The sequence below is a fragment of the Hypanus sabinus genome, chromosome 2, assembly GCF_030144855.1.
Source record: "Hypanus sabinus isolate sHypSab1 chromosome 2, sHypSab1.hap1, whole genome shotgun sequence".
Taxonomy (NCBI): Eukaryota; Metazoa; Chordata; class Chondrichthyes; order Myliobatiformes; family Dasyatidae; genus Hypanus; species Hypanus sabinus.
Genome location: NC_082707.1, coordinates 178,714,267 through 178,740,336, shown reverse-complemented (window position 1 = coordinate 178,740,336; position 26,070 = coordinate 178,714,267). Strand labels below are relative to the sequence as shown.

The following is a 26,070-nucleotide window of genomic DNA, read 5'->3' as shown; positions in this document are numbered from 1 at the left end:
ATCCCTGACCGGCTAAACAGGTTGAGGACAACCTGAAGCTGAAAAAAGAGAGCTGTGCTGCTTCCAGGAGATGTAAAGAACTGAAGAATAGAGAAGTTTCTCAAGCCACTAGTAGGTGACCAAATAACTTCATGCAGAGGATAATGTGAGTATAAAACATGTTTCACATCAAAAGAAGAGCAAAATAAATTTTGGCCCCATAGAGAAAAATTGTGAATTGTGAGAAGAATAACAAAATGCCCAAGGCATTTACTGACTACTCTATGTCCACCTTTGTGTAGTAGCCATAGTAACCTATCACAGAGAGATCACGAGGAGTGAGGGTTCTGGTGAGAGTGAGGTGCAGTGAAAACTCCTAATCTTAGTCCTGAGAAGCGTCCTGGGATTGAAATCTGTTGGACCTCCTAGAACTGACCTCATCTTTCCTAGGAATTTGAGAGACTGTATGCATTTCAAATTTCGGGGATTCTGGAACACGCGCGTTCTGTTCACAGTACTAAATGATCACATACATGTTCCATCCACACGCATATCCTCTCCACAGCAGATGACCATACACAATGTCTGGCACAGCCGAGTCCCTCCCTGCTGTTGGTGATCTGTATCCCTCAGAGTTCAACCCCAGCCGTGAGTTTACCCTGATCACTGATGTCCATGGACCCTCACCACAGCTGCATTGGTGAGTCTGTGTGGTGATTCAGCAGCAGAATTCAGACAGCCTGATTGCCCTGATTGGTACGCGAAGAGAACTCCTGGTCTCCATTGAACTGCCAGATCATGCTGGGGTCTGATCACTGGTCCAGGGGCTGTGGGAAAGCCAGGATCACTGCAGGCACAGGTTCCAAAACACAGACATGTTGAGAGAGGAGATCCCAGCAAAGACCAGACCATCACCTGATGAGTGACAGCTCCTCAATGTGAATCAAGGTCTGGAATCTGTAACGCAGGCCTCCTGTAACTCAGACGATCTGTAAACAGCAAAATGTGGAAGATTCGCACATATCAGTAAATAGTAAATCACACCGTCTGATTGCGGGAGTGTGCCATGGGGCAGTGTGGTGGGGGCTTCATTCTGTGTCTGACCCTGGGAATGTGAGATGGGACTGTGTGGAGTGAATATGTGAAAGGCAGTGCAGGGGATGTGTATGATGAGACAGTCTGGGGTGAATGTGTGACAGGATGATTTGGGGGCACTGCGCGATAGCTCAAGGTGGGGGGAGTTGATTGAGATGGGACAGTATGAAGGGGATGTGATGGTAACTGTGCAGGGGGAGTGTGACATGGGACTGTGGAGGAGCAATGTGGGGGGAGGTGGGTTGATGTTTGACATGGGACAGTGTGGGGGGAGTATGTGATGGGTGGTGGTGGGTTGACGTTTGACATGGGACAGTGTGGGGGGAGTGTGTGATGGGTGGTGGTGGGTTGACGTTTGACATGGGACAGTGTGGGGGGAGTGTGTGATGGGTGGTGGTGGGTTGACGTTTGACATGGGACAGTGTGGGGGGAGTGTGTGATGGGTTGGGTGGTGGGTGTTTGACATGGGACAGTGTGGGGGAAGTGTGTGATGGCTTGGGTGGTGGGTGTTTGACATGGGACAGTGTGGGGGAAGTGTGTGATGGGTGGTGGTGGGTTGATGTTTGACATGGGACAGTGTGGGGGAAGTGTGTGATGGGTCCGGTGGGGGTGACTGACATGGAACAATGTAGGGGTGTTTGACCTGAGACAGTGTAGGGGTATTTGACATGGGGCAGTATGGGGGAGTGTGTGATGGGTCCGGTGGGGGTGACTGACATGGAACAATGTAGGGGTGTTTGACCTGAGACAGTGTAGGGGTGTTTGACATGGGGCAGTATGGGGAAGTGTGTGATGGGTCCGGTGGGGGTGACTGATATGGAACAATGTAGGGGTGTTTGACCTGAGACAGTGTAGGGTGTTTGACATGGGGCAGTATGGGGGAGTGTGTGATGGGTCCAGTGGGGGTGACTGACATGGAACAATGTAGGTGTGTTTGACCTGAGACAGTGTAGGGGTGTTTGACATGGGGCAGTATGGGGGAGTGTGTGATGGGTGGAGGTGGGTTGACGTTTGACATGGGACAGTGTGGGGGAAGTGTGTGATGGGTTGGGTAGTGGGTGTTTGACATGGGACAGTGTGGGGGAAGTGTGTGATGGGTGGTGGTGGGTTGACGTTTGACGTGGGACAGTGGGGGGTGAGTGTGTGATGGGTGGAGGTGGGTTGATGTTTGACATGGGACAGTGTGGGGGAAGTGTGTGATGGGTGGTGGTGGGTTGACGTTTGACGTGGGACAGTGGGGGGGGAGTGTGTGATGGGTGGAGGTGGGTTGATGTTTGACATGGGACAGTGTGGGGGGAGTGTGTGATGGGTGGAGGTGGGTTGATGTTTGACGTGGGACAGTGTGGGGGGAGTGTGTGATGGGTGGAGGTGGGTTGATGTTTGACATGGGACAGTGTGAGGGAAGTGTGTGATGGGTGGAGGTGGGTTGATGTTTGACATGGGACAGTGTGGGGGAAGTGTGTGATGGCTTGGGTGGTGGGTGTTTGACATGGGACAGTGTGGGGGAAGTGTGTGATGGGTGGTGGTGGGTTGACGTTTGACATGGGACAGTGTGGGGGAAGTGTGTGATGGGTCCGGTGGGGGTAACTGACATGGAACAATGTAGGGGTGTTTGACCTGAGACAGTGTAGGGGTGTTTGACATGGGGCAGTATGGGGGAGTGTGTGATGGGTAGCTGCGGAGGGGCTTTGTTAATAGTGCATAGAAATTTGATTGTTACAAATACTCAATTAGTAAACTGCTCATGCGAGCATTGCATCTCATTAACGTCCCTTCAATTGAATTATAGAAATTAAAACACAAACAATTCATTAATGATTTAGGAAATCATACTAATTAACATTATGAAATGAGATAATTTATATAATTGATTCACATTCGTACTTCCTCTGATTTGATGTATATTAAGTGACAGAACAGATACTTGCCCTGGAGAGTGGAACTGAGAGACACTGGTCTGTGTACAGATCAAGAGGGAGAGAAGGACAGAGTCAGTGCACTCTTCTCCTCTTGAAAGAGAGGGGTTGAGATACACCGCTCCATGTAAAGAGCTCCCCCCACCAGCCCATCACAACCCTTGAGAGGGGCTGAAAGAGTGCTGTCAGTGTACAGATCTCTTCCCCCTCCACCCCCAGAGAGAGGGATTGAGAGACTGTAAGCCATAGGAGCAGAATTAGGCCATTTGGCCCATCGAATCTGCTCTGCCTTTCAATCATGGCTGACCCTTTTTTTCCCGACCTCCGCCCCACTCCCTGGCCTTCTCCCCGTAACCCTTGATGCTGCATCCAATCAAGAACCTATCAAGCCCTACCTAACCACCTGGGTTCCACAGCTGCCTGTGGTAATAAATTCCACAAATCCACCACTCTCTGGCCAAAGATATTTCACCACATCTCTGGTTTAAATGGATGTCCCTCTATCCTGAGGCAGTGCCCTCTTGTCCTAGGCTCCCCCACCCTTTCCACATCTACCATGTCTAGGCCTTTCAACATTTGGAAGGTGTCAATGAAATCCCTCCTCATCCTTCTGAATTCCAGCAAGTACAGGCCCAGAGCTATCAGACTCATATGATAACCCTTTCATTTCCAGAATCATCCTTGTGAACCTCCTCGGAATCCTCTCCAATGCCAGCACATCTTTCTTTTTGATGAGGAGCCCAAAACTGTTCATAATACTCTAAGTGAGGCCTCACCAGAGCCTTCTAAAGCTTCAGCGCCACACCCCTGCTCTTGTACTCTAGACCTCTTGAAATGAATGCTAACATCGCATTTTCCTTCTTCACCACTGACTCTACCTGCAAGTTAACCTTTAGGGTGTCCTGCACAAGGACTCCCCAGTCCCTTTGAATCTCAGATTTTTGGATTTTCTCCCCATTTAGAAAATAGTCTACACATTTAATTCTTCTACCAAAGTGCATCACCATCCATTTTCCAACATTGTATTTCATTTGCCACTTTCTTGCCCATTCTCCTAAAATATCTATCCTTCTGCAGCCTACTTCTTTCCTCAACACTACTGGCCCCTCCACTAACCTTTGTATCATCTGAAAACTTGGCAACAAAGCCATCTATTTCATCATCTAATTCATTGATATTCAGCATAAAAAGAAGTGGTCCCAAAACCGACCCCTGCAGAACATCACTAGTCACTGGCAGCCAACCCGACAAGGATCCTTTTATTCCCACTCGCTGCCTCCCACCAATCAGCCAATGCTCTGACCTTGCGAGTAACTTTCCTGTAATACCATGGGCTCTTAACTTGTTTAGCAGCCTCATGTGTGGCACCTTGTCAAAGGCCTTCTGGAAGTCTGAATATACAACATCCACTGCATCCCCTTTATCTATGCTATTTGTAATCTCTTCAAAGAATTCCAACAGGTTTGCCAAGCCAGATATTCCCTTTAGGAAACCATGCTGACTTTGTCCTATCTTGTCCTGCATCACCAAGTACTCCATCACCCCATCCTTAACAATTGACTCCAACATCTTCCCAATCACTGACTGGCGAACTGGTCTTTAATTTCCTTTCTGCTGCCTTCCTCCTTTGTTAAAGAGTGACATTTGCAATCTTCCAGTCCTCTGGCACTAGGCCAGAGTCCAATGATATTTGAAAGATCATTACTAATACCTCCACAATCTCTACCGCGACCTCTTTCAAAACCCTAGGGTGCAGTTCATCTGGCCCGGGTGACTTACGTACCTTTAGGTCTTTCAGCTTTTTGAACATCTTCTCCCTTGTTATAGTAGCTGCACTCACTTCTCTTCCCTCACACTCTTCAATATCTGGCACATTGCTAGTGTCTTCCACAGTGAAGACTGATGCAAAATATTCATTTAGTTCATCTGCCATCTCCTTGTCCCCCATTATTATTTCAACGGCCTCATTTTCTAGTGGTCCTACATCCACTCTCATCTCTCTAATTTTTTACATACTTGAAAAAGCTTTTACTATTCACTTTGATATTGTTTGTGAGCTTGCTCTCATATTTTGTCTTTTCACTCCTACTGACCCTTTTAGTTGCTCTCTGTAGGTTTTAAAAGGCTTCCCAATCCTGGCTTCCCACTAATTTTTGCTTTGTTGTATGCTCTCTCTTTTGCTTTTACATTAGCTTTGACTCCCCTTGTCAGACACGGTTGTACTATTTTGCAATTTGAGTATTTCTTTGTCATTGTGTATCAGTCTCCTCCAAAAAGAGAGGAATGGAGAGACACCAGTCAGTGTACAGAGAGGGGGACTGAGAGACACCAGTCCTATCTACCTACACCCAGACCATAGCCCTCCCATCTATGTACCTATCCAAACTTTTCTTAAATGTTCCAATCAAACCTGCATCCACGACTTCCATTGGCAGCTCATTCCACCCTCCAGGTGAAGATGTTTCCCCTCAGATTTCCCTTAAGTATTTCACCTTTCACTCTTAACCCATGACCTCTAGTTCTAGTCTCGCCCAACCTCAACAGAAAATGCCCACTTGCGTACACTCTATCTGTACCCTCATAATTTTATATACCTGAAAAAGATCTCCCCTTATTCTCCTACACTCTAGGCTAGGGAATAGAGTCCTAACCTATTCAGCCTTTCCCTATAACTCATGCCCTCAAGTCCTGGCAACAACCTTATAAAATTTCTCTGTTCACTTTCAATCTTATTGACCTTTCCTGTAGGTAGATGAGCAAACTGCACACAATACTCTGAATTAGGTCTCACTAATTCATGAAGGCAAATGTACCAAAAAGCTCTCTTTACAACCCAATCTTCCTGTGACATCACCTTCAATGAACTATGGACCTGTATGCCTAGATCTTACTGTTCTACCACCCACCTCAGTGCCCTACCATTCACTGTCATAGTCCTACCTTGGCCCTCCCATAGTGCAAAACTCACACTTGTCTGTATTAAATTCCATCAGCCATTTTCAGCCCATTTCTCCCGCTGGTCCAGATCCTGCAAGCTCTTATAGTCTCCCTTGCTGTCCAGTACATCCCCAATTTTAGTGTCATCTGCAAATTTGCTGATCCAGTTTGCCACATTATCATCCAGATCATTGATAAAGATGACCAACAACAACAGACCAAGCACCAATCCTTGTGGCACACCACTAGGTGGCACAGTCACATCTGCAGAAATTTCCAGGAGTCTTTTGTGACATACCAAATTTCCTCAAGCTTCTAATGATGTAGAGCCACTGGTGTGCTTCATTGTGATTGCATCAATACATTGGTCCAGAGTAGATCTCCTGAGATGTTAACACCCAGGACGATGCTACTCACCCGTTCTACTGCTGACCCCTCAATGAGGACTGGTGTGTGTTCCCTCAACTTCCCCTTCCTGAAGGTCCATAATAAATTCCTTGATCTCACTGACGTTGAGTGTGAGATTGTTGTTGCTCCACCATCCATTCTGTACACGTCCTCGTCATCAGCAGTGATAATAAACCTGAATTTGATTCTGACAATGGAGAAATGTATTTACAAGTTGGACAAACTAGGTCTGAAAGAGAATGAGAGTTGAACTTATATGTTATAAAGTTATGAGGGGCATGAAGAGAATTGACAGTTCTCCTCATTCTCCTACCTCTCTTTGTCCCTCCCACTCCTGCCCTCTCTCTCCCACTCCCCTTACCTCTCTCTCCCTTACCCCCTCTCCCTATCTCCCCTTTTCCAACCCATTCCCCTCCTCTCTCTCCTTTTCCCACTTGATGTCTCTTCCCATCTCTCTCCTCCTCTCACCTTCCCCCTCTCACTCTCTCCCTTCCCCATACCTCCCTTCCCCACACCTCCCTTCCCACCCTCTCTTTAAACTTCTTCCCATCTTTCTCCCTTTCTCTCCCCTTCACCTTCCTCTCTCCACCCCCACAAGAGTAGATAGTCAAGACCCTTAAGACCATTGGCCGAGGGAACTTGGGGTGCAAGTCCACAGCTCCCTGAAAGTGGCAACACAGGTTGAAAAGGTGGTAAAGAAGTGTATGGCATACTTGTCTTTATTAATAATGGTGTTGACTATAAGAGTCAGGAAGTCATACTGCAGCTGTGTAAAACTCTTGTTACACATGTTAACACATGAAATACTGCATTAATTTCTGGTCCTTGCATCACAGGAAAGATGTAGGGGCTTTAGAAAGGGTGCAGAAGAAGTGCACTAAGATGTTGCCTCATTTGAGCTATTTGGGAGGTTAGACAAACTTTGGTTGTTTTCTCTGGAGTGTCAGAGGCTGAGGTGAGACCTGATAGAAGAGGCTCAGACAGAGTAGACCGTCAGAGTCTTTTCCCCACTACTGAGATATCAAATATCTGATGCTGAGGTTGAGGCCTCCATTGGTCAGAGTTGACCATGGATAGCTGTCTAGATACAAGATTCAGATTTATTTACCACAAGTACATCAAGGAGACTTAGGCTACAGCCTGACATCATATCCCCAAATTCCCTGTCCCTACACCCAAACCTAACCCCTGTCCTCAAAACCATCCCTACAAACCTTAAAATTAACTAAGTCTGAGCCACGACATCAGTAGGCGGCTCAGGACTGGCACCTTGGAAAGCCCCAGGCACCTGGATCAGACAATGTAATTGACCTGGACTGCGACAGACATTGACAGTGTACCCACTACTGTTTTCTTGTTTGTTTCATGAATCAAAATAAATTAATTGATTTTGCTTCAAAATACATTTATTGAAACACTAACAAAAATGTTATTTAAAATATCGTTCTCCATACCTTGGATGCAGATCGGCCCCTACATTGTCCACTGGTCTCAAAAAGAGCCCTGGAATGGGGATTGTGTGAAGGCCTGGCCCTAGCCTGTAGGAGACACCAAGATTGGGGGTGTAGTGGCCAGCTAGTAAGGTTATTAAAGCTGGCAGGAGGATCTTGCCCAGCTGGAAAAATGGGCTTAAAATAGTGGATGGATTTAATGCAGACAAGTGTGAGATGTTGTTCTTTGTAAGGACAAACCAGGATAGGTGACAGAAGTCTGTGTAGGGGAACACTTTGGATCTAGTGATCATAATTCCATTCTTTCCAAGGTAATTATGGAGAAGTATAGGTCTGGCCTTTGAGTTGAGATGTTAAATTGGAGAAAGGCCAATTTTGATGGTATCAGAAAGGATCTGGCAAGTCTGGATTGGGTCAGATTGTTTTCTGTCAAAGGTGTACGGTGAGTAGGAGGTTGGGAGATGTTGAGGCCCTCGTTAAGAAAAAAATAGGAGGTGCTTAGCAGGAATAGCAAGTAGGAACAAATGAGGTACTTAAGGAGTAAACTGGAAGAAATGCAAAAAAAGCACTTAAGAAAGAAATCAGGAGGGCTAAAAGAAAGCATGTTTGCTTTAGCAGACAAAGTGAAGGAGAATCTCAAGGACACCTACAGATATATTAAGAGCAAAAGGGTAGTGAGAGAGAGAATTGGTTCTCTGGAATTTCAGAGTGGCCATTTATGCATGGAGCCAAAAAAAATAGGGGAGATTTAAATGGATCTTCTTTTGCATCTGTATTTACTCAGATAGTGAGATTGAGATAATGGACCATGTATAGATTACAGAGGTGTAGGTGCTTGTTGTCTTGAGGTAAATTAGGGGGATAAGTCCCGAGAGCCTGACAAGATATTCCCTCAGACCTTGTGGGAGGCAAGTGCAAAAATTGCAGGGGCCATAGCAAAGATATTTAAAATGTCCTTAGCCTCAGGTGAGGTGTCGGAGGATAGCTAATGTGGTTCCATTGTTTAAGAAAGGCTGTAAGAGTAAGCCAGGAAATTAGAGGCTGAGGAGCCTGATGTCATTTGTTGCCTATCTCGGACAGTCCATGTTCCAAGCCTTCCCCAACTCTCCCGACACAACATTGGTACTGCTCCATACACCCATGCTGAATTAATCAATTTCCTCAACTTTGCCTCCAACTTCCACCCTGCCCTTAAATTCAGTTGGTCCATTTCTGCCACCACCCTCCCCTTTCTTGATCCCTCTGCTCCATCTGTTGAGAAGGACCTACTGAATCCCATGGTAATCTTGACTACACCTCTTCCCACCCTGTCTCCTATTAAAGTGCTCTTCCCTCAACTCCATCACATCTGTTCCCAGGATGTGGCCTTCTTTTCCAGGACATCAGAGATATCCTCTTTCTTCAGAGAACGGGGTTTTCCTTCCTCCACCATTGATGCTGCCCTCACCTACACCTCCTCCATTTCCCAAGCAGCCAGCTCACATCATCTTCCCACCACCTTAAGGGTGATAGGACATTATCCTCTTGTCCTCACCTACCACCCCATGAGCCTCCACATCCGACACACCATTCCCTGCAACTTCTGCCATCTCCAAAGGGATCCTACCACAAATATATCTTTACCTCTCCCCCTCTCTCCACTTTCCGCAGTGATCGCTTCCTCTGTGATTCCATTGTCCATTCATCCCACGAAACTAATGTCCCCTCCCCGCCAACGGCCCAAGTGCTACACCTGCCCATATACCTCCTCCTTCACCTCCCTTCAGGGCCCCAAACAGTCCTTCCAGGTAAGCCAGAATTTCCCCCGTGAGTCTGCTGGGGTCGACTATTGTGTTCGGTACTCCCGACACAGCCACCTCTACATTGGTGAAACCCCACTGTAAATTGAAGGACCACTTCGTCGAACAGCTCCACTCGATCCGCCAAAAGCAGAACTTCCCGGCCAAACATTTTAATTCCCATGCCCATTGGTCGGTCTCCTCTTGATCGGGCCACCCTAAGGGTGGAGGTGCAACATCCAATATTCTGTCTGGGTAGCCTCTAATCTGATGGCATGAATATCAATTTCTTCTTTTGGTAAAAAAAATCCCTCCCCTCCCCCTTACCTTTTCTCACCTGCCTATCACTTCCCTCGGGTCCCCTCCTCATTCCCTTTTTCCTACGGTCCACTCTGCTCTCAGATTCCTTCTTCTCCAGCCCTTTACATTTCCCACCCACCTGGGTTCACCTATCACCTTCTGCCTATCCTCCTTCCCCACCTTTTTAATTCTGGCTTCTTCCTGTTCAGTCCTGAAGAAGGGTCTCGGCCCAAAACGTCGACTGTTTATTCATTTCCATTGGTGCTGCCTGACCTGCCGAGTTCCTCCAGCATTTTGTGTGTGTTACTAGTGGGTAAGTATTGGCAGGGATTATAAGGGACCGGATATACGCGTAACTGTACTTGAATGGGACTAGGGAGAGTAACCGTTCATGGGGCCGAAGGGCCAGTTTCGGATCTGTCGTGTTCTGTGACTCGAAATCTATAACCGGAGACTCCCGCTCAGCCGACGCGGCGGAGAACGGAAATGACGATAGAGTGGGGCGGAAGCGTTCGCCATGGAGCTCCCCCCAGCGGGTCGGAAGTGACGCCATTGCGCTGTTGCAGGGCGGCCGGAGCTCTGGGTGAGTGAGGTTGGTAGTGGAGGGCGGGGAGGAGTGTGAAGTGGGGTTTAGGAACTGAGGGGGAGGGAGGAGTAACCGTGGGGGGAAAGAGGAGGGGGAGGCGAGGAAGGTGACGAGCGGGTGGATTTGATGCAGGAGGAGGTGTGAGGAAGGTCTGGGGTGGGTGTTGGGTTGTGGGCTGAGGGAAGAGAGATGAGAAGGGGAGGTTGGTGGAATGGAGGGGGTGGGATGTGTGGGTCTGGCTGAGGGGAGGGAGGGAGGCGAATGGGAGGGCGAGTTTGAGTGGTTTGGGCTGAGGGGAGAGGTGTGCTAGTGAGGTGGAGGGGATGAGAAGCTGGTGGATGGGAAACCTGTGGGGGTGAAGGTTGGGATGGGAGAAGGTGGTTGTAATTTGTGGGTTGTGGAGGTTGAGTCAGATATGCAGAGGAGGAGGTTGGGATGTGGACACCGTTTGTGGGTGGTGTTGAAGGTTTAGGAGGAAGGGGAAATGGCTGGCATGTGGGATGGGGTTGATGTGGTGAGGGTTCAGACTGAGGAGGGTATTGCTGATGAGGACGTTTGGGGCAGAATTTTAGAGGTGAATCTTTGGGTGGGGTGTTGACAGTGTGGAGGGGTTTGGATGTGAGATGGTGAAGAGTTAGAAGGATGGGAAGGTTGGGATGGGGTTATGATGGAGTTGGGGCAAGATAGGATTGGGTGGGGGAGGGTAGAGAGCAGGGTTGGGACAAGCAATGTCAGACTAATACTAATGTCAGAGTATACAAGATAATAAGAGGAATCTGTGAAAGATCTGTGCCAGGCTTGGCACCTCCTGTGGACCCGAGTCTCACTTCGTTCAGCCTTTAGATATTTATCCACTTCTGTAAACATAAATGTTGTAACGTACACTCCCCTTACAGCAAAGAATTTAGAAACTCTCCAGCCTCTGAGAAATTTCTATACACCTCAGTTTTAAATAACCTGCCCTCATCTTGTATCTGTATCTCCCCACTGTCTGAATCTCTGTCTTTTGAAAGCACCCCACATCTACCCTGTCAAGCTCCTTCAGCACCTGTAAGTTTCAGTGAGATCACTCCTCATTTGTCTGAACTGTAAAGGATTAGATCAAACTTCTTTAGTGATAGAACAGCCCTAAGGGATTATTCTGCACAAGTTGCCATGCAAATGGATAGGGTAGTTAAGAAGGCGTATGGTGTGTTGGTCTTCATTAGTTGGGGGAATTGAGTTAAAGGGCCAAGAGGTAATGCCACAGCTCCATAAAACCCTGCTGGACCATGCTTGGAATATTGTGTTAGAGGTAGGATGTGTAAGCTTTAAGAGAGGGTGCAGAGGAGATTTACCAGGATGCTGTCCGGGTTAGAGGATATTTCTTACAAGGATGGGTTGAGTGAGCTAGGCTTTTCCCTTGGAGTGAAGGAGGATGAAAGGGGACTTGATAGAGCTATACAAAATAATAAGAAGCATAGAACAATTGGATAGACAGAGACTTTATCTCGGCAGAAATGGCTAATACAAAGAGACATAATTTTAATGTGATTGATGGTAAATAAGAGAGTTATCAATGTAGTGCTTTTTTACACAGTGGTGAGTGCATGGAACACACTGCCAGGAGTGGTGGTAGAGGCAGATACTTTGGGAGGTTTAAGAGACTTTTAGAAAGCACAAGGATGAAAGAAAAATGGAGGTCTATGTAAGAGGGAAGGGTTAGATTGATCTTGAGTAGGTTAAAGAGTTGGCACAACATTGTGGGCCGAAGGGCCTGCACTGTGCTATGTTCTAAAGCGGGGGTTCCCAACCTTTACAATGCCATGGACCAATACCATAAGGCAAGGGGTCCGTGGACCCCCGGTTGGAGCCCCTGTTCTAAAGGACAGGATTCAGTGGAGTGTTAAATGAGCAGCAGGTAGTGGAGGCATGAGTAGGCCTTGGTGATGGTGTTTGGTACACATGCCTTCACTGATCAGGGCATGGAGCATAAGCATTAGGAGTATTGTGGGGAAAAAAATCAATATAACAAATTGTATGTACACTTTATAGGGTATACAAATTGTGTTACGGTGTAAGTGTTGCTCTGCTGAGGTACTGATTTGGACTGTATCCAATAATTAGCTGTTCCTGAGCCTGTCAGTGTGGGCCTTCAGACTTATGTACCTCCTGTCCATTAATCTAGAAAGGGAACAGAAAAGATTTACAATATGCTTCCAGGATGGAATTACATGTGGAGGCTCAATAGCCTGGGAATTTTTTTTCCAGGGGTGAAGGGGACTGACAGGTAACCTAATAGAGGTTTTTAAAATCATGAGGGGCATAGATAAGGTCACTGATTGCTTTTTTTTTGAGGGTGGGGGAGTATAGAAATTTAAGGGGAGAAGGGAAAGGTTTTAGTGAGACCAGAGGACCATATAAGTGGGGTCAACAATGCAAAGGGTAAGCAGCTTCAAGTTCCTAGGCATCAACATCCCAGGGGATCTGTCCTGGTCCAAACGTATTTAGCAGGAGGTGAAGGGAGCTGGAGTGATAGGGTGGAGGATGGGACAGTGGGTATGCAAATAGATGCAGATGATGGGGCAAAATTGCAGTCAGTGGGACCAGTTGAAGTGTAACATGGCAGAATTGTAAAGGGTGATGAACACAGGACTGAAGGTGCTATGCTTGGATGCACGCCGTATATGGAATAAGGTAGATGATCTTGTAGTGTAGTTAGAGATTGGCAGGTGTGACTTTTAGCTATCACTGAATCATAGCTGGAGGCCGAACATCACATTGTGTCAAAAGGATAGGTGGGTAGGCAGCGAGGGTGGGGTGACTGGTAAAAATGAAATCAAATCCTTAGAAAGAAGTGACATGGGATCGGAAGATGTAGAATCCTTGTGGATAGAGGTAAGACGCTGTAAGGGTAAAAAGACCCTGATGGAAATTATATACAACCTCTGAACAGTAGCCAGGATGAAGGGTACAAATTACAACAGGTGATAGAAAAGGCATAGAATTCACCCTGAGTTCAAAAGGAGTCGATAAAGTCAGGTGTATCAGCATTTCAGTGGAGTAAAGGGCATTGCAAAGGCATGAGAGAGTGCCTGGTCTGAGATGATTGGAAAGGGATGGTGGCAGAATGACAATGGCTGGAGTTTTAGGGAGCGGTTTGGATGACACAGGATAGATGCATCCCAAAGATGAAGAAGTGTTTTAAAAGTGAAGATGATGCACCAGTGGCTGACAAGGAAACTCAAAGACTGCATAAAAGCAAGAGAAGGAGTGTTACATTGCAAAAAAATAGTGGGAAGATTGAGATCTTTTTAAAAGCCACAAGTAGGCAACTAAAAAAGCCATGTGGGGAGAAAAGATTAAATATGAAGATAAGCTAGCCAATGATATACAAGACACCGAAAGTTTTGCTGTTTTGCTGCCACTAAACAAATTTCATGTCATATGTCAGCAACAATAAATCTGTTTCTGACATGAGCATACGGAATGAGCTACCAGAGAAAGTAGTGTATGAGAGTACATCAACAATTCTTAAAATGCACTTGGACAGATACATACATATATACATGTGAAGGGTAGACCAGCAGCGATGAGTTGGGTTGAAATGCCTGTTTCCATGCTGTGTGACAATGGGACTTCAGTTCTCTCTCTTCCCACTGAAATTCTCGTCCTTCAGGCAGCTCCTGTGACTCCAGCATTGGTCTCGTCAGCAGGCATAGAAACAGCGTGAATGTGAGGGGCCTTGAGTTCGGGGACGGACTGAGCTGGAGCAAAGGAGCAGGTAAGAATAGCCAGAAAGATGTTGTCTACATTTCTTAAGACATAACAGTATTAGCCTGATTTATTATGCCTCTCAACCCCATTCTTCTACTTTCTCACTGTAATCCTTGAAGTCATTACTAATCAGGAACTTACCAACCTCTGCTTTAAGTGTAATGAATTCCACAGATTCTCCACCCTCCGGCTAAAAAAATTCCCTATCTGTCTTTTTTAAAGTGACCACGTTCTATTCTGAGGCTGTTCCCACTGTAGGAACATCCTCGCCATTTCCATTTGCGTTTCAACGTTCGCTAGGTTTCAGTGAGGTGACCTTTCATTCTTCTAAGCTCCAGAAGGTATGTGCCCAGGACCATCATATGTTAAACGTGTTGGGCATTTCAATCCTGGGATCATTCTCATGACCCCCTCGGGAGCCTCTCCAATGCCAGCACATCCTTTCTTAAATAAGTTCAAATTCAAGTTTATTATCACTCAACCGTACAGATGTATACAGCTAAAGAAAACAACATTCCTTTGAGGCTAAGGTGCAAAACACAGCTCGTATAGTCACACACAGCATGTGTCGTTATGGTGCAGCACATGCTGTCTCAAACTAATATTAGCACAAGACCCTGAGTGGCATGGCCTGAAGATTGACACGTTAACAGAAGTATAGACAGAGTCTGTGGAGTTCCCGCCCCCTGGCATCTAACTGCTGCCCACCCTTCATGTCTTTGGCCCAGGTAGACCCCTCACCCACCCCTCTGGTGATGGACGAGCTGGCCCATGACCTGGCGTCTGCACTGGACGAAACATCTGAGCAGAACCGCCTGGACGAGGAGGGGTGGGAGGGGCCATGCCCCAGCCCCCGCCAGCCCCAGCGACGGCAGGCCCGCAAGCGGCGGGGCCGAAAGCGGCGCTCCGTCTCGAACCGGCCACTCGACTACGGCCGCTGTTTTAGCGAGGCATCTGGCTCCAGCCAGGAGGAGGCAGCAGCTGGGGGGGGCGCTGCGGCGGGAGCTGCCAGCGACTCGGATGACGACAGGGCGGTCGTTCAGCGCCTCTCCTCCCTCAATGTGACGCTGAAGGGCAGGCAATCAGCCTGGGGTGAGGGCGACGGTCCGGTGGAGGGAGGTCAGGGCCCAGGCCAGGGCCGCAGGAGACGCCGAGCCAAGCCCCCTGCCGATGTCACCTCCTCCCTGCAGAAGAAACTGAAGGTGTCTGAGCCAGCGGCCCCTCCCTGCCCCTGGAGCCCTTCCGGGCCTTGCCAACACAAGAAGCAGCGGCTGCCTGAGGGAGTGGGCAGCCAGCGCAGCTCCCGGTCACTGGCCACCCCCGGTGAAGGCATGGACTGCAGCCAGGAACACAAGGCATCCGACGAAAACATGACTGACAGGTGACTGCTAGGCAGCAGGGGGTGTGGGGGAGGTTCCCAGAGCACCACACCCTCAAACTGGTCCCCGACTCCCCATCCCATTCCAGCCCCTAGCCTCCTCTAACCTCTGACCCTGCAGTGTGTGATGGGACGGTGTGGAGGGAGATTCACTCAATGTGCATTGGGTGTGGGGCGGTTGGGTTGGGCCCTGTAGTGCAGTGAGTGGCGTGTGGCCAAGTGGTTAAGGCGTTGGACTAGCGATCTGAAGGTCATGAGTTCGAGCCCCAGCCGAGGCAGCGTGTTGTGTCCTTGAGCAAGGCACTTAACTATACGTTGCTCCAGTCCACCCAGCTGAAAAATGGGTACTAGCAAAATGCTGGGGGTTAAACCTCGTGATAGCCCGGTGGTGGATCTGGGGGGGGGGGGGGGTACTCTCGTACTCTCAGTCACTTCACACCTTGGAAACTGGCATAAGCACAGGCCTGATGAGCCTATTAGGCTCGGGACAGACTTTAACTTTAACCCGTAGTGCAGTAGGTGGGATGGAGGGGTTGGGGTAGACTCTCTGCTCTGTTCCCAGTGATGGGCTGGTCCTGGGGTAGACCTGTAGCTCAGTGGGTGGTGGGGGGGGGGGGGGGTTGATCTCTAGTGTTCAGGTGGGTTTGGGGTGCTGTACCGGTGGAACTCACTGACTCCGCTCTGATCGCAGTGACGCCAGCAGTGTGTGCAGCAGTGACGGACTCTTCACCAACGACGAGGGACGACAAGGTATGGATGCGTGGGTTATGGGAGGTGTGAAAGTGCAGGCAGTCACTGCACCCAACCGTGCCCGGTGCCCTGCCCCAATCGCTGGAAATGTCCTGGATCACACGTGGCGGGGTGGTGTGTGTGTGGGGGGGACAGGAGTGCATGACAGGACAGTGTGGGAGCGTGTGATGGGATGGTGTGGGGGGGGGATTGGGGGGGATAGAAGTGCATGACAGGACAGTGTGGGAGCGCGTGATGAGACGGTGTGTGTGGGTGGGGTTTGGGGGGGAACAGGAGTTTGTGACAGGACAAAGGGAGTGCATGACGGGATGGTGTGTGGGGGTTTGGGGGAACAGGAGTGCGTGACAGGACAGTGTGGGAGCGCGTGGCGGAATGGTGTGTGTGTGTGTGTCCTGGGGGTGCAGGTTGGTGCAGTGCAGAAAGGACACTTGGTGTGTGACTCGGGTGTGACTCTCCTTTCAGTTGGTTCCCCGGGGTTGTCTCCCACACGTGCACTTCAGTCTGCTGTGATTGTGGAGGATGGTGGATGTGTGTCCCTGTGCCTGTGACCTGGGCTAACTCCGGCAGTGTGGTGTGTCGAGGCACGTTTGAGCAGCTGTGGAGCAGTGTCTCCTGTGACCGGTGTGTCCGTGTTAATGAGGACCTGTCAGTTTGAGCTGATTGGGAGTAAAATGTTTTCTAATCACATTGTCAGAACACTGTGTGAGTGGCAGGCCAGGTGGTGGGACTGAAGGGGTGAGTGACGCCATGAGGGTACGAGTGACAGTTGTGGTGGGAGTGAGGGTGTGAGTGACGGGCTATGTTGGGAGTGAGGGTCAGGAATGGGTATCGACTTGGATTTAAGCAGCACCTGTGACATTCCCCGGACCCCCAGGCCGTGGTGTAGGTGTGGAACCAGCCTTGTTTCCTGCATTGCTGGGGTTGTCTGAAGCCCCCAGTTCAGTTGGTGGCCCTGGTCCTGGAGTCACATGAGAGACCTTGGGCCCATTGTGTCTGTGCAGTAGACCACCCACTTACACTTACCTTTCTCATTCGCTCACCCTCCAGTCACCTTTGACTCCCATACCTTTTGCCCCAGAGGCAATCTACAAGTGGCCCCTTAACCAGCTAACCCACCCTGGGGTGCCCAGCAAGGTTAAGGGGAGCATGCAGACTCCACAGGAACAGCATCGGAGTTTGGGACCTGCCTTGGTCTCCGGCCTGTGAGGCAGCAGCATGATCCCTCCCCACCCCCTCTCTGCTTCTCAGCAGCGGCGCAGGGAGTGGGCTGACGGCGCGGTCGTGCCTTCCCCGAGGCTCACTGGTCCCAACGAGCTGACCATCTCTTCCCCAGTGTGGAACTCAGAGAGGTGGGTGGGGAAGATATGGAGAGAGGGGTGGGTGGGAGAGGATTTGGAGGGAGGTGAGTGGGGAGGATATGGAGGGGTGGGTGGGGGAGGATATGAAGGTAGAGGTGGGTGGGGAGGATATGGAGGGAGGGATGGGTGGGGGAGGATATGGAGGGAGGTGAGTGGGGAGGATATGGAGGGGTGGGTGGGGGAGGATATGGAGGGAGGGGTGGGTGGGGAGGATATGGAGGGAGGTGAGTGGGGAGGATATGGAGGGAGGGGTGGGTGGGGGAGGATATGAAGGTAGAGGTGGGTGGGGAGGATATGGAGGGAGGGGTGGGTGGGGGAGGATATGGAGGGAGGTGAGTGGGGAGGATATGGAGGGGTGGGTGGGGGAGGATATGGAGGGAGGGGTGGGTGGGGAGGATATGGAGGGAGGTGAGTGGGGAGGATATGGAGGGAGGGGTGGATGGGGGAGGATATGAAGGTAGAGGTGGGTGGAGAGGTTATGGAGGGAGGTGAGTGGGGAGGATATGGAGGGAGGGGTGGGTGGGGGAGGATATGGAGGGAGGGGTGGGTGGGGAGGATATGGAGGGAGGTGAGTGGGGAGGATATGGAAGGAGGGGTGGGTGGGGGAGGATATGGAGGGAGGGGATGGGGCAAGGGATGGTGTCACTGTGGACACTTACTGCTGCCTCTGTGCCCAGATGCGAAAGGGTGGGTAGGATCAGTGGGTGAATGGGGTGAGGTGGACAGGGTAGGGTTGGGGCTGTCGATACCGTGGACACTGACCGCTACCTCAGTGCCCAGGCGTGGCGTGGCCGGGTTGCTGAGTGGATGGGGTGGGGTGATGGCGTGACATGGGCATTGGACGGACGGGGTGGACACTGACCGCTGCCTCCGTCCCCAGGTGACGACGAGCAGAGCGACTGGTTCTACGAGGGAGACTGCGAGCAGGGTTTCCGCGTGCCCAAGCTCCTGCCGCACTGGGATGGCCTGAAGGCTCCATTGACCGACGGGGACCAGGGGGTGGGTACATACCCCTCTCCCCCCTTTCTCCTGCCCACACGGCCCGCACAGAGAGGTGAGAGTGGGGCTGGTCTGTGTACACCATACTGTCTGTATGTGCCATCCACTCTTCTTCAGAGATGCAGCAATGAAACACTGGCCCAGTTAAACTTGTCACCGATTAGCCTAGAAACCCTGGTGGTCATGGGGAGAAGTCAGAGACAGTGGCCAGGATTGAACCACTGTGCCACGGTGCCGTCCAGCCTGTGTGCTCGTCCTGCACTGTCAGTGCGAATCCCCCCCCACCCCCCGAGCTCTCCACACATCGCCGCGCTGCCCCTGACCTGTCTGTCTCTCCCCCTCTCCCACAGGCTACCACGCCCGGCTCAACCGTTTTCCCGGGATCGCCGCGCGCTGCATCCGGAAAGGTCGTCGGAGGCTGGTGGGAAAGGTCAGTGGTCAGGAGGGTGGGGAGAATGGGTAATGGTCCAGTGTAGGGTGGGCAGTGGGTTTACACAGGTCAAGGGCTGTGCTGGAGAGTGTGGGATCCATACCCACTGCTCTTCTGATCAATGTCCCTCCTCTCTGCACCTGACCCGTCTGGGCTCAACGCCATTCCATCTGCCCTGACCCTGTGGTGAGACCCTCCCTACACTTCCCCCGTCCGCACCCCAGTCATGATGGTTGCTCCTGGTTGTGCTGCTGGTGATGGGGTGCAGTCCCATAGGTCAGCAGCAGGGGGTGCCATCACAATGCAGTGGGATCAGTAACTGCTGTCCCCCCCCCCACCCCGTTTAACCCTCCCCTCCCCGTCCGCAGGATAGTCCTCAGTGAGGAAATTCATCACGTCAAAGGCCATTCCCTCCGGCTGAATCCTTGCCCACACCGTTCCACATTCACACCCCGTCAGGTTTGAGTGTGGGGGTATTTGTCCCCTAACCTGTGTGTGGATGCACGGTCCAGACCCCTCCCCCCCATCCAATCTGGCCATTGATGTCGGACCCACAGCTCCTGTCCCAGGGTGACACATTTGGCTGGGGTGAGGGGGAGGTTGTGGCGTGGGGGGAGGATAGAGCAGTGGATGATGAGTGGGAGGGTTGTTGAAGGGGGAGGTGGGGTTCGGTGGAGGGATGGGTCGGAATGCGAGCATCACTGTCCGGGGTAGCCCCTGCTGTCTCCAACTCAGGAGGCATCCCTGGGTGGGAGATTTTACTGGGCGGGCGGCTGGTTGACTGAGTGCTGTGGCAGCGAACCAGCATGTGACAATGGGCTGAGCTGCCTTTGGCACCATGATACCGTAGTAACCACCCCTCTCTCCCCCCCCCCCCCCACTACATATCTGTGTGTGCCAACAGGAGGGGCCGGTGGGAGTCGTCCCCAGCGAGAGGGTGAATCACTTTGGGCAGGACCCCTACCGCAGGGAGTAAGTACTGATAACAGCGACCCCCCCCACCACCCTGTCTCCCCTCTTGCCATCTCCCCCTACACACACACAACACTGGATAACCCTCATGCGACTGGGGTGGGGAGGGGCTAGGATTTGATAATGGCATGGGGATTGGTGACCTCGATCAGGGAAGGTAAAGCATGTGGAGTATGGGAGTCAGTGGGACCCTCTTCACTGGGTGACCCAGGGCTTGGGAGGGAGGGGGGCAGGCAATGGTGGAGTTGGTGACTCCGAGCAGTGGGGGTAGGTTGTGAGGAGCGTGATGCTGGGGAGGGGTAGCAGTGGCCCCCTCAGTGGGGGCACGTGTGACGGGGAGGGAGAGGATTGTTGGGGGCGTTTGGATGGTGAGAGTACAGTCGGTGTGTGACCCTCTCTTACGGCAGGTTACGTCGTGTGAGGGTGGAGGGTGGCACTGAGGAGTGGGAAGGGAGGGTCGGTCACACTGGGCTGGGGGGGGAGAGGGGGGTGTGGATGGTGGGGTTACTGGTCAGCGTGTGACCCGCTCTTACTGCAGGCTACGCCGGGACGTGTGTGTGAGGGGTCAGTACCGCGAGTGGAGCATGTTGAGCCCCCTTCAGCCCCTGCGCCTCGGGGTAAGTAAACTCCCCTCTCTGATACGTGGGTCTCTAGGCTGGGGGTGTGTGGGGAGGGGGAAGGATCTGCGTTGCACGTTGGGACACTGCAGTCAGAGACGTGTTTTGAAGTGATGGGGGAAGAGGACGGTCAGTGGTTCGAGAGCCCACTGATCTTCACTGGCCACTGCTGGGCTGGGGAGGGGATATGGAGGGACACAGTGAAGGCTGCGGTGGGCGGAGGGTGCGGTAAGGGGTGGGGGGTGGTGGTTTACAGATTGGGCTGTGGTTGGGTCAGGGATGGATGGCCCCTGCCCCTCTCGCTGACCCCTACTCCTGCATTTGCAGTTTAACCCTTTGATGCCCCTGTGCCCACTGGCGGTGCTGACTGATGGCTCCCACAGGAAGTGCTCCAACCTGCAGACCAAGGCACGGTGAGTTCCCCACCCCTCTACTGGCGCAGGATTTCCTCTCATCTTTCCCTCCAACCCTTATCCTCCAGCGCATGATCCCCTACCCCCACACTCCCCAGCACCAGATCTCCTCTGGATAGTGTTTACACCACTTCCTGAGACTCTCCCCTCACCTGCATCTCCCTACCCCAAATCAGGGTCCTGGGTCAGGGTGAGGTCAGCTTGGGGCTCTGCTCCCAAACCCTGACCTGAGCAGTGTGCCAGGTCAGGCCCCCTTTGCCGTCAAGTCCTGCTGGGTTTTTGCCCCGTGGGCACTGCCCAGCGTGCTGCTGTGTTCCTGTGGCCACTGACTGCACTTGTTACCTCTCCCCAGGCAGACGAGTGTCCACCTGGGCTCTCTGTGTACCGGTGACGTGAAGCGTCGACGGAAAACAGCAACCACGTCCAGTCCTAGTGCAGGTATTGCGAGAGAGCCCCTCACCCCCACCCCACACAGTGGTACATCAATACTGGGCTGTGAGGAGAGAGTGGGGCAATGGAAAGAGTGTGGGGACTGACTCTGGGCTGTGGGGAGAGAGAAAGTCAGTGGGATTAGTGTGGGGACTGACACTGGACTGTGGGGAGAGAGAAAGTCAGTGGGATTAGTGTGGGGCTGACACTGGGCTGTGGGGAGAGAGCGGGTCAGTGGGATTAGTGTGGGGACTGACACTGGGCTGTGGGGAGAGAGCGGGTCAGTGGGTTTAGTGTGGGGACTGACACTGGGCTGTGGGGAGAGAGCGGGGCAGTGGGATTAGTGTGAGGACTGACACTGGGCTGTGGGAAGAGAGGGTCAGTGGGATTAGTGTGGGGACTGACTCTGGGCTGTGGGGAGAGAGCGGGTTACTGGGATTAGTGTGGGGACTGACACTGGGCTGTGGGGAGTGTGAGTCAGTGGGATTAGTGTGGGGACTGACACTGGGCTGTGGGGAGAGTGCGGGGCAGTGGGATTAGTGTGGGGACTGACACTGGGCTGTGGGGAGAGAGCGGGTCAGTGGGATTAGTGTGGGGACTGACACTGGGCTGTGGGGAGAGAGCGGGGCAGTGGGATTAGTGTGAGGACTGACACTGGGCTGTGGGGAGTGAGTCAGTGGGATTAGTGTGGGGACTGACACTGGGCTGTGGGGAGAGAGCGGGTCAGTGGGATTAGTGTGAGGACTGACACTGGGCTGTGGGAAGAGAGGGTCAGTGGGATTAGTTTGGGGACTGACACTGGGCTGTGGGAAGAGAGGGTCAGTGGGATTAGTGTGGGGACTGACACTGGGCTGTGGGGAGTGAGTCAGTGGGATTAGTGTGGGGACTGACACTGAGCTGTGGGGAGAGAGCGGGTCAGTGGGATTAGTGTGGGGACTGACACTGGGCTGTGGGGAGTGAGTCAGTGGGATTAGTGTGGGGACTGACACTGAGCTGTGGGGAGAGAGCGGGTCAGTGGGATTAGTGTGGGGACTGACACTGGGCTGTGGGGAGAGAGCTGGTCAGTGGGATTAGTGTGGGGACTGACACTGGGCTGTGGGAAGAGTGAGTCAGTGGGATTAGTGTGGGGACTGACACTGGGCTGTGGGGAGAGAGCGGGTCAGTGGGATTAGTGTGGGGACTGACACTGGGCTGTGGGGAGAGAGCGGGTCAGTGGGATTAGTGTGGGGACTGACACTGGGCTGTGGGGAGAGAGCGGGTCAGTGGGATTAGTGTGGGGACTGACACTGGGCTGTGGGAAGAGAGGGTCAGTGGGATTAGTGTGGGGACTGACACTGGGCTGTGGGGAGAGAGAGGTCAGTGGGATTAGTGTGGGGACTGACACTGGACTGTGGGGAGAGAGCGGAGCAGTGGGATTAGTTTGGAATTGAAAAATGGCTGCGGGAGGGTCTCCCAGCCTGTAGGTGAGATCCTGTGATGCAAGGCAGCTAGTCCTGGTGCCTGGCAGGGTGGAGTGAGTTAAGGTGTACAGTGGATGTCCAGCATGCAGTAAACAATGTATATTGAATGGTGTTCTTTGGGTGTACTGTAGGTGAATAGTGTATTGTTTACAGTATATGATGTTTTATTGCTGTACTTTTTACACTGAATAGTGTATGGTGGGTCTACTCTGGTGAATAGTGTACTGTGGTTGTACAGTGTATGCTGTTCTGTGGGTGTATAGAACATGGAGAATAGTGTTCCGTGGTTGGGCGGTGACGGTATTCTGTGAGCGTAGTGTACTGAGTACCAGACTGTTGTGAGCGCAGTATGGCTTTATTCAGTCCCATCTCTCTCTTTCACAGCCACCTCGTGTCCCCACGGTGAGGGTGAAGGGGGCAGCCCAGAGGAGGCTGGGAACAAGGTGTCTGCCTGCATGGAGTGGGCTGAGGGCGAAACCAGGGCTGGACCAGGAGCCGAGAGCCCAGGCGCTGGCAAATGTGTGAATTCCTTGGTGTCTCTGCCCCCTGTGGTGTCTGCCCAGCTGTGATGAGACGGCCGGACCTCAGCCCAGCGACCTCTGGCAGAGTCAGTGAGGAAGTGAATTGCCCTGTCTCTGGTCCCCACATGCTGATTGCTGCCTAGCTGACGGACACACAGACTCCGTAAAGACAGAGACATGCCTGCTCCATCCTCTGGGAGCCCTGGTCCAGTCAGGATCCCATTTGAAGGCTCAGTTAGCTCAGTGTTACATCATGTACTCTGGCAAGACACTGACTATTATACCTAATAACGCATGTTGTGCGACAAACAGCACACGTTATACCCAGCCGTGCACTGGTGACATAACATACTGGAGGGTTCTACCAGCAATCTAGGTTGTATTATAAAATATAATACATAGAGGGTGTTGTAGTGCACCCAGGAAGTTACACCCACTCATGTGGTTGTCACATACATCACAAGGATTTTAGACCCATTATTAATATAAATGTACTGATGTTCTCAACTCAATCTGTTGCAAGTGTGTGGTGAATATCTCAATTCAGATGTTCTACATCCCACTGTTTCAGTGTGAAATCTGTACGCTATTTGTACTGTGTTTTATTGTTTGTTCTATTCCTCTGACTTGCAATATTACCTGTCCCTCCAAAATTTCTTGGTGCTTTCTGGAAGGCAGTCGAGGTGCCATTTGTTCCACGGTCTCTGGAATTTCTAATGTCCTGAGTAACATTTTAGAAAGAAAATTTTAAATTAAAGTATTTTGATATTTCCCGACTCCTTTGGAATGTGTCTTTGAATAATTTCTAAAGCGTTTCTCCTGGTGTGTCTCACTGAGCAGAGACTGGAAATCCTGAGCAATTCACACAAAATGCTAAAGACACTCAGCAAGTCAGGCAGCATCTATGGAGGGAAACAAACAACCAATACTTCAGCCAGAGACCATTCATCAGGACTGGGAAGGAAGTGGATACGGTGCGGTGTCTCACCCAAATGCTGGCTGTAATGGGAGTATGAACACTACCCTTTGTTCCCAGGACACATCTCATGGGGTCATTCTTTCTGTCCCTGAAGATCCCTATGGAATGGTAGCACGCTGGGAGTTGGTGTTGACTGAATGTTTTGCAGACCAGGTGGATGTGACTGAGAAAGGTGATGAGGGTGCAGTCAGCAATAGGACGGTAAATTGGGCAGAATAGTGGAACTTAGCTCATTGGTATGAGGTGATGCCCTTTTGGGGGGGGGGTTTAACTGGGGTGTAACACAATGAGCAGCGGTCTGCAGGGGGCATTGAGGAACAGAGGAACCTTAATGGACACATCCAAAGAAAGATTAGCTTTAGTTGTCTCAGGCACATTGAAATACAGTGAAATACCTCACTTGCGTCTGTGACCAACACAGTCGGAGGATGGAGGATGAGGCAGCCCTCAAGTGTTCCCATCCTTCTGACGCCAACATAGACTGCCCACAACTTACTAACCCTAGACCTGTATGTTTTTGCAATGTCAGAGGAGGCCAGAGCACCTGAATCAACCCACAGGGACAGCAGCAGAATCGAGCCTGAGTTGCTGGCACTGTAGCGGTGTCAAACTAGCAGTGACTCTACTATGCTGCCTGAAGGGGGCAGAACATGTCAGTGAGGTGGTGAAGTGCCCTTCACTGGGCAGAATACAGAAAGTCAGAGCAGGGTGCTGGTAGCACAATGTTGGCTGGAGGAGTGTGCACAGTTGTCTTCACACAATGGGCAGCATGTGAATATGCTGGCGAGGGTGGGGATGTTTGGGGTCACCAGGGGGCTGAACTCCATTTGCAAGGAGTGGTTGGGTTTTCATTGGACATGGGAACCTGCTCCCTGAGGGGGTATTGCAAGCAGAGTGTGTCATGTTGAAGTATCTGGACCAAGCCTGGAGGACTGCAACAAAGCTCTGGTCAATGGGTTTGCTAGATGGACTGCATCTATTGCTGTCCAACTGGGTCACCATACCTGCCCTTCAAAGAATCAAAACATCTCATGGCAGATAGCAATCCTTCATGCTGCTCAGTGAGTGCCCCCCCCCCCCCATCATCACACCTCCTGCTGCTCCATCCCTCAGCTGTGAGAGTCTCAGTGGTAGTGCCTGTGGGATCTCTCCCCCCAGTGACAGGAGCTGGGCTCTCCCCGAAGGCGAGCACCTTGCACAGTGTGACACTTCCTTGAACTGTCGGCTCCTACAGTTGCAGCCCTTCATACTTTGACCACATTCTACGTCCTTGTAAACTCTGGCTTGGCTACAGGTCCATAAGACCATAAGGTATAGGAGCAGAATTAGGTCATTTAGCCCATGGAGTCTATTCCACCATTTCATCATGGCTGATCCATTTTCCCTCTCAGCCTCTATCTCCTGCCTTCTCCTTGTATCCCTTCATACCCTGACTAACCAAGAACCTATCAACCTCTCCCTTAAATATACCCAATGACTTGGCCTCTGCAGCTGCCTTTGGCAATGAATTCCACAGATTCACCACTCAGTCTAAAGAAATCCCTCCTCATCTCTGTTC

At 51.3% G+C, this 26,070-nt stretch overlaps 1 protein-coding gene across 9 annotated transcripts; it reads left to right on the top strand.

The window, feature by feature from the left end:
* The first annotated feature begins 10,351 nt into the window (after positions 1–10,351).
* On the top strand, positions 10,352–24,309 carry LOC132387882 (G patch domain-containing protein 2-like). 9 transcript variants are annotated; one of them, XM_059960257.1, is made up of 11 exons: positions 10,352–10,447; positions 14,109–14,213; positions 14,935–15,587; positions 16,276–16,334; positions 18,573–18,746; positions 19,042–19,121; positions 20,026–20,093; positions 20,632–20,710; positions 21,038–21,123; positions 21,480–21,561; positions 23,397–23,534. In XM_059960257.1, the coding sequence occupies exons 3-10, from the start codon at positions 14,962–14,964 to the stop codon at positions 21,517–21,519; spliced, it is 1,212 nt and encodes a 403-aa protein (XP_059816240.1). In that variant the 5' UTR covers positions 10,352–10,447; positions 14,109–14,213; positions 14,935–14,961; the 3' UTR covers positions 21,520–21,561; positions 23,397–23,534. The 9 variants fall into 9 exon arrangements, with proteins under 9 accessions (XP_059816240.1, XP_059816235.1, XP_059816226.1 ...); XM_059960231.1 differs by having other exon boundaries at positions 10,358–10,447; positions 14,939–15,587; positions 21,476–21,561; positions 23,397–24,309; XM_059960211.1 differs by having other exon boundaries at positions 10,359–10,447; positions 21,476–21,561; positions 23,397–24,309.
* The last annotated feature ends 1,761 nt before the right edge of the window (positions 24,310–26,070 follow it).